The 8,461-nt window shown below is 27.4% G+C and overlaps 2 protein-coding genes across 3 annotated transcripts in view; both read left to right on the plus strand.

The window, feature by feature from the left end:
* LOC113364049 (uncharacterized aarF domain-containing protein kinase 5) overlaps positions 1-8,461 on the plus strand; it is a 115,252-nt gene that overhangs the window by 49,104 nt on the left and 57,687 nt on the right. Inside the window, exons 5-6 of the mRNA XM_026606505.1 lie at positions 6,035-6,280; positions 6,432-6,597. Coding sequence (XP_026462290.1) covers positions 6,035-6,280; positions 6,432-6,597 — 412 coding nt within the window. The remainder of the gene's footprint in view (positions 1-6,034; positions 6,281-6,431; positions 6,598-8,461) is intronic.
* On the plus strand, positions 601-1,376 carry LOC113364051. Of its 2 annotated transcripts, none has more exons than XM_026606509.1 (2): positions 601-1,219; positions 1,285-1,376. In XM_026606509.1, the coding sequence occupies exons 1-2, from the start codon at positions 691-693 to the stop codon at positions 1,341-1,343; spliced, it is 588 nt and encodes a 195-aa protein (XP_026462294.1). In that variant the 5' UTR covers positions 601-690; the 3' UTR covers positions 1,344-1,376. The 2 variants fall into 2 exon arrangements, with proteins under 2 accessions (XP_026462294.1, XP_026462293.1); XM_026606508.1 differs by having other exon boundaries at positions 1,282-1,375.

The raw sequence follows: 8,461 nt of genomic DNA on the forward strand, positions 1-8,461 counted from the left end.
GCTTTTGGAAAAAAAAATTAATATAATTTATTTTAACTTTGCAATTCAGTTCATATAATTTTTATAAATATTAGACATGGTTCTTTATTTTAAATTTGATTGATTAAGTTTTGTTTATTTAATTTTCTGTAAACATATATAAGTTACAGTATTTGAGAAAATAATCTATTTGAAAACATTTAACATTCCTCGAATATTTCATTACGGTACGCGAAGTTCCAGCAATTTGCCTCAAGGCACGATGCCATTCACCACTATAGTTATATTTACAAACATAGCGACCACATGAAGTTGGTTACAAATAAAACATAGACTAAATCAGATATCAATAAGCATAAATAATATTTAGATTCACTATGGCGCGAATATTCAAAATGGCTAGACTGATTTTCTCTTTTTTATCATATTTTTTTGAATAGTTTTGCAACTTGCCTTACGGCAAAATCCCACTTACACCTAGTTATAAATTTATCATAATTTTTGAAAATAATTAATTTATCCATAATTTGCATAATCCATTGTTTTTAACTTTGATAGTTGCAATCCTGCAACGCCATGACGTTTAATTTAACTTACACAAAAGTCGGTGAGTCTGTTCGTTTTCGTAATTTTCTTTCTTAAATTAATATACTAATTATTACGTTTATAAATATTACCTGAATAACTTACTATAATTATTCAGCTTTTATAATGGATATTAAAAATAATGTGAACATGGAGTTACGTCAAAAAACAAAAGTGCTTCAAGATAACTCAAATGTCGAAGACAAGATTGACAAATTGTTCGAAGAATTAGAAAATAAACCTGTTGAAACCACAGGTACAAAAAGCAAGACACCAGCTGCTAGTAAAAAACGCAAACAACCTCCCTCAGTCTTGAAAAAACCTGTGAAAAAACCTTCATTAGAACCAATACCATCCACCAGTTACACTTTTAAAAAAACTATCATCAACAAATTATCAAAGGGTTCCTCGGCAAAAAAATTCTACTGCATATCCTGTCACAATTTCACAGAGTACTACACCATAAACGAACCCAGAACATGCCCCATATGTAAATACAAGACTCATCACAATGGTGATTCCGAAGATTCAGATGATTCTACTTATTATCAGACTTTGAAAGACTTGCTCAAACGTAAACGAGAAAGTGCAAAAAATAAAGAAAATATTTCAAGCAAGGAGAAGGAGGTTTCGGCTGATGCAAATGGACATTGTGGTAATTGTATAATTGAAATTGTGAATACAATAGATCATTTAACTGTAATCATTTAATTTTAGCAGATAAAAATGGACATTGTGATAATGGTAAAGAAAATTGTAATCAGTCCATTTGCTCGTGAACAATAAAATAAGACTGAAGTAAAGAAGATACAATCAAAATGAATTATGGAAAGCTATTTAAACATTTGCAATGTTTTACTTGTACTTATTGTTGTGATTGGTATATGTATTTTATAGATTTAACAAGTATTTTTATATAAGTCTTTATTTTTTAAATCGGAGCTGTGTCCGTACTAAATATATTTATAAGAACTTGTACTTATTGTTGCGATTGGTTTATGTATTTTATAGATTTAACAGATTTTTTCATATGTCTCATACTTTTTAAATCGGAGCTGTGCCCGTACCAAATATATTTATAAGAAAAATATAATATTTAAAATGAAATTTAGTCAAGGATTTAATTTGATGCTGTGTCAATACCAAATCAATAGAATATTTCTGTCATCCCGTTGAATAAGTGGTTAAGTCAATTTTCTCTATTTTGCAAAGCATGATTTCAAAGTTCTGTTACTCGTGTAATACTGCATATTTGAAATTAATGGCTTGAATTTTATATAAAGTAAATCATTAACTTTTGTTCCTAACCAATAGTTTTTCAATTTAATAACTATTTTTAGAGAAATAGTTAATGCTGCGATTTAAAACATTTTTGCTGAAATTTGACTTAACAACTTATTCACTGGGATGGCATATTTATATATGCCTATTTTTGACATGATTTTATATAACATAAATGATAGCATAAGGTTGTTATGGCAATGCTTATTTTATCTTTTTTTCTTGGTACTAAAAACTATGAAAATGCTATCTATTCACTGTTCAATCAGGCCTTTTACACATAAATGTTATAAATGTGCATCACAAAGATGCAGTTATCATGACATTCTTTCTTGGTTTGTTTATATGTAATCTAATTGTTCAGCAAATGGATAGCATTTTTACAGTTTTTAGTACCAAGAAAGAAGGATAAGATAGTGTTGCCATAACTATGCTATGTTATCTGCCATGTTACCACAGCATTTAATGTTAATTCAAGACTTTATTGTTATTTCTTTATTAATTTGTGCATTAATATGCAATCATTAAAGTCTTCTTATTTAAATAAATTAAAATGTATATATTTAAGTACACGACTGATATTCTTTCATAATAAAAAATTATAATAGGAATCATAATAAATTTAAAATTAAAAATTAAAATAAAAAAGTTTATTTCTCAATTAATTTCCACTTACTATATGGGGGCTTGTTTTAACATTTTTTTTATTAAAACAAGCAGGAAAATATCAAGACAGTCTTTGTATAAAAGATATGATATATATTTATGATATACGAATAAAATAAATTGTTGAAGTATTTGAAATAGTTATTAAAGTTATTATTACGACTTGTACATGTATTTAAAACATTCTAAAATATTATAGGTACAGTTAAAATGAATTATTGAAAGTTATTTAAACATTTGAAATGTATTTATAGTTATTATTGTAACTGGTGTCTTTTATAGATTTAACAAATGTTCTTAGATAAGTCTCATAGGCTTGTTTTACCATTTTTGATTACATAAATTTATAAAAACTATATTCAAATAATCTGCTAAGGTCTTCCATAGTATAAAATTATATTAGCAATCATAAATATTACTATTTTTATTTCTCAATATATTTTCATTTATCATATGAGGCTTTGTTTTACCATTTTTTATTAAAACAAGTTAGAAAATATGAAGGACAGTATTTGAATAAAAAATATGATTAGTTTTAAGTTTAAATAAAATGAATTATTGAAAGTTATTTAAATATTTGAAATGTACTTATAGTTATTATTGTAATTGGTAAATGTCTTTCATAGATTTAACAAATGTTCTTAGATAAGTCTCATATTTATATGGGAGCTTGATTTACTATTTTTGATAACATAAATTTATAAAAACTATATTCAAATAATCTGCTAAAGTCTTCCATAGTGTAAAATTATAATAGCAATTATAAATATGACTATTTTTATTTCTCAATACATTTTCATTTATCATATGGGGCTTTGTTTTACCATTTTTTATTAAAACAAGTTAGAAAATATGAAGAACAGTATTTGGATAAAAAATATGATTAGTTTTAAGTTTAAATAAAATGAATTGTTGAAGTATATGAAATAATTAACTTAAAATTATAAGTACGATTTGTAAATGTTAAAATATCTTTATTTAAGACACTTTTTTTATCTGAGCTGTGCCTACACCAAATATATATAAGAAGAATATAATATTTAAACTAAAGTCAGTCGAGTAAGTTAATTTTGTTATAATTTTATACATTAAGACTTAATTATTTACTTGCAATTTAAAAAAAATGTTTTAGAGGGAATATAAAGTCTGATGATGGAACAACATATATAACATAACAACTATAGTTCCAAAAATTAAATTACTAAAAATGTACTATTTTCTGTTCGGAAAGAAACATAACAATTTATTGTATATTCTAGCATACTTTTATATGTATAAATGTATATTCCATTTTAAATTCACTTCTACAAAAAAATTTAAATAAAAAATTCAAAGTTTCCACGCGAATTTCTCACCTTTTGTACAGCTTCTGGATTAGCACGAACATTTAAGACTGGCTATTTTAGACATTTGTACCTAATATAATATCGAGCTCTCAGGGTGGTCCTTGATATGGATATTTTCGAATTTTTTATATAATTGCGGACTATCTAAAAGTTAATATTAAGAGCTAAAACTTTTAGAGATTTTTTGTTTATCTATTTGGAAGCATTTGAGCCCCTGGGAGCAAGTTAATTTGAAAATATCCATATTAAGGACCACCCTTTGTATATATTAAAAAGTATTACATTATATATTACGTTGTTTATTTTATATGAATTTAAAATGTTATCAAACAATGCAAGTTTATATCGATATGAAATGTAATAAAGTGTATAGAATGTAGCACTTGCTTTATGAATATAATTATAATTTTAATTAGGTGTAAGTGGCATTTTGAACTAAGGCAAATTGTATTAATTAAAAGTTGGCTAATTTTTGAATTGTGACTATCAATACGTACTAGTTATATTTAAATTTAAAAAAAATCTCGAGTGCTTGCCATGTCGTCCGAACCTAACAAGACTCTTTCTCATACATTTTTGCCTAGGCTTGGATGCGCATGGTAAGCGTTATTTTAATATTTTTTTAATATAAATGTATTTAACCAGATTTATTGTTATGACCAAAACTAGGTGTAAATGTAAACCTAAAATATATATTTATGATAGACTCAGTCATTATAGTAAGTTCACCTCGGAATTCGAGATACCCAGCTGTAAATACTCTAAAATAGCACCCTAAAAGTTGTCACAAAACCTACATTTGGTAGGGAATAGTTACCATATGTAGGGTTTTGAGACAACTTTTAGGGTGCTGTTTTAGGGTATTTACAGACTTATTACAGCTGGGTATCTCGAATTCCGAGATTCTTAACTAATGACTATGAGCCATTAGCTAGTTAATGTTAAAGGCCTTAATTTATTTAAGGCCTATATTTATTCAATTTTATATAAAAATTACGAAATCAAAATTTTATTTCCAGTTTAACATTTTATAGACCTTTCAAACGATACCCCACAAGGTATGAAACCTAATATAAAGTTTTTGAAGTAAAACTTCTTTAGGTTTGTTTACTACAAATTTATAAATGTATATATTTTTGACAAATATCCTTCAGTTTTTTTGTTAATCATAGTGTTTGACAAAATTTTAATATTTATGGCAATTAAATTCAACATTTTAATATTTTTTGTAATAAAAATAATTTTTTTTACAATATGGTGATATTTGTCATGTTTTCATTCATAAAACCTTTTTTTATGGAAATCGTATTCTAGTCCTTGAAACTTGTCAAATGAGACCCCACAAGCAATGAAAGATACAGCTTAGAAATTTTGAAGTAAAACTTTATTACTCTTGAGTTTAATTATAACTAGGTTTATGTGTAATTTTGTCTCAAGGTAAAACACGTAATCGTAAATACACGTAATTGTAAATAATCGTCTTATTTAATAAGAATTGTGATTTATAAACATTGTGATTGCGTTTTTGATGATGACTCAAATATTCTTCCAAAAATTAACAATTTGGACTTTCTAGCAAAAACAATCTTTTTCCTCGTGAAGTTAATAATTCCTTATAATGTATCTACTAGACCCGGGTTCGATTCTAAATTTGGTCAGCTCGATACCAAGCAGTATCATATCAAATTTCCATTTGAGGTAAAGATCTGAAATATATGGACCGATTCTGTCGCACAACAGACCACCAATGTTATGGCAAGGCTATGTTGTAAAGAACTTTCCATACTAAATATTATCAAAAGCCATGTGGGTGCTGTGCAGTCAGCGTTTTTTTCAGTTTGTCAGATAGAAAACCTAACACAAATGCCAAAACAACGATATTAGATAACAGTGTCTTTCTGACCCAGCTTCATAACATACAAGTAACGTTTCAGTTTATAATCTCAACTGAAAATCCTTTTGTGGGCATTGCTGCAACATACATACACCAACGTTAGTAGATATATCTACAAAATATAGAGTACGCATGAAAAAGAAGAGTGGCTGACCTCTGGGTTGCTTTTCGAGAAAAAAATACTAGGTTGGGATGTACGACAGCAACCTAAGCTCATATTGGCGTTAAAAAAGTATTTAGTTTTATTTTCTTTTTTTTCTTACTATTTATTTTTTCTTTCCAGGTTCAATATATAGATCTCCAGGATCGTTTCGATGGTGACGTCCAGACGGTGCGTGCCATAACCAGTTTAGTGGGCTGGTTGCATCCTTCTTTCAAATTGGCCTGGATCCTGGACTACGTTGAAAATAATCTAAGACAGGAACTGGATTTTGTTAATGAGGCCAAAAATTCTGAAAAATGTGCCAAAGATTTGAAACATTTGAAATATGTTTATGTACCAGAAGTTTTATGGGAGTTCACAAACACAGTAAGATAAAAAAAACTTTATTAAATTATATATATTACCAAGTTCAAGCAACTTGCCTTAAGACTAAATGCCACTTACACCTAGTTAATACTCTTTTCATTCATCTTTGATAGTTCTTTGATATCTTATATATTAGTTTTTTTTCTCACAGAGAGTTCTTACAACTGAATTCATAGATGGCGTAAAAGTCAGCAACAAGGAAGAGTTGCTAAAACAAGGATTAAATTTGGCAGATGTTGATAGAAAGTTGATAACTGCCTTTTCTGAACAAATATTCAATACGGGATTCGTCCATGCTGATCCGCATCCAGGAAATGGTAACATACCTACTATAATACCTTAAGACAACTACAGAGTCTGAAGAAGTTTCACTTCAAAAATTTAAGTTTATATTTTTTACCGCTTGTGTGGTATCGTTTGAAAGATCTCGTCGAGAAGAATTTGAATTGTGTTACAATTTTAATTTGTTGTAAAGTGTTTGAGTTGGGTCTAAAGAAGTTTTACTTCAAAAATGTTATGTTATATCTTTTACCGCTTGTGTGGTATCGTTTGAAAGGTCTCGAGGAGTAGAATTTGAATTGTGTAACAATTTTAATTTACTGTAAAGTGTTGCGGCATTCTATAAATTTGAGTCTGAAGAAGTTTTACTTCAAAAATTTTGTTATATCGCTTTCTGTTTGTGCGGTATCGTTCAAAAGGTCTCGAGGAGTAGAATTTGAATTGTGTAACAGATTTTAATTTGTTGCAAAGTGTCCCAGCTTTTTTAGGTCTAAAGAAGTTTTACTTCAAAATTTTTGTTATGTCCTGTACCGCTAGTGTGGTATCGTTTGAAAGGTCTCGACGAGTAAAATTCGAATTGTGCAACAATTTTAATTTGTTGTAAAGTGCCCCGGCTTTTAATTTTAAAGTTGAGTCTAAAGAAGTTTTACTTCAAAAAATTTAGATTGTGTTTTTATGGCTTGTGGGGTATCATTTGAATGGTATTTTTGAATAGAGTACGATTACTGGAATTAAAATTTGACTTTTGCAAAAAAAATTCACAAAATTATTATTTAAAAAAACAATAATTTATAACACTATCAGCAAACTATAAATTAAACACTATAATAAGCAAAAATAAGAATAAGTATAAATACTAAAATTAACTAAAAAAAAAATTAGAATATTTCTGAAATAAACATTTTTGATGCACTTTTAGTAAAAGAACCTAAAGAAGTTTTACTTAAAAAAATTAAAGATAGTGTTTTGTGGCATGTGGGGTATCATTTGAAAGGTATTTTTTGAATAGAATACGATTATGGAAATAAATCTTGAATTCTGCAAATTTTCTGGGCAAAATTAAATAAATAGCAATAGTTTATAGTACTATATATAGACTATATATTAATATAGTACTATATAAGACTCTACAGCAAATTATATATCAAATACTATAATAAAAATAAATATAAATACTGAAATTAACTTAAAAAACAAGAATTTTTGAAAAATATACATTTTTGATGCATTTTTAGTAAAAGAACCTAAAGAAGTTTTACTTCAAAAAATTTAGATTGTGTTTTTATGGCATGTGGGGTATCATTTGATAGGTATTTCTGAATAGAATGCCAATACTGGAATTAAATTATAAATCTCATGAATTTACTGGACATAATTAAATAAACAGTAAAAATTTATAACTTTATAAGGCTCTACAGCCCTAAATACTAAAATAAGCATAAATAAGAATATATAAATAATAATACATAAATAAGCATAAATAAAAATAAGAATGAATATATACTTTTATTGCTTAGGTGCATTTTTTAAAACTTTAGCAAACTAACCCAAAGAAGTTTTACTTCAAAAACTTTAGCTAATACTTTTATGTCATGTGGGATATCATTTGAAAGCTCTCGATGATCAGAATACAAATACAAAAAAAAATTCAAATTTACACCTACACTTAATACTCACACCTAATTTTTATTACCTTTCAGTTCTTGTACGTAAGTCCAAATCTGATGGAAGTGCTGAGATAGTTCTCCTGGACCACGGTTTATACGAAAGTGTACCTCAGGCAGTAAGAAGTGCTTTGTGTGATTTTGGGGGGAAGGAATTGTGTCGAAGGATTATGATAAAATGCAGAGAAGCATGCTAACGAGCTACATGTATCTGGTATAATAGATAATAGATACAAAT

The sequence above is a fragment of the Ctenocephalides felis genome, unplaced genomic scaffold (genome assembly GCF_003426905.1).
Source record: "Ctenocephalides felis isolate EL2017-DRISC unplaced genomic scaffold, ASM342690v1 CF-g0.4_SCAFFOLD_00845, whole genome shotgun sequence".
Taxonomy (NCBI): Eukaryota; Metazoa; Arthropoda; class Insecta; order Siphonaptera; family Pulicidae; genus Ctenocephalides; species Ctenocephalides felis.

Excerpts from the sequence above, each read along its gene's own strand:
- LOC113364051 (XM_026606508.1), top strand. The coding sequence starts at position 691 with ATGGATATTAAAAATAATGTGAACATGGAGTTACGTCAAAAAACAAAA. Across the intron at positions 1,220-1,281 it reads TGATGCAAATGGACATTGTG|CAGATAAAAATGGACATTGT; the intron begins GTAATTGTATAA and ends ATTTAATTTTAG.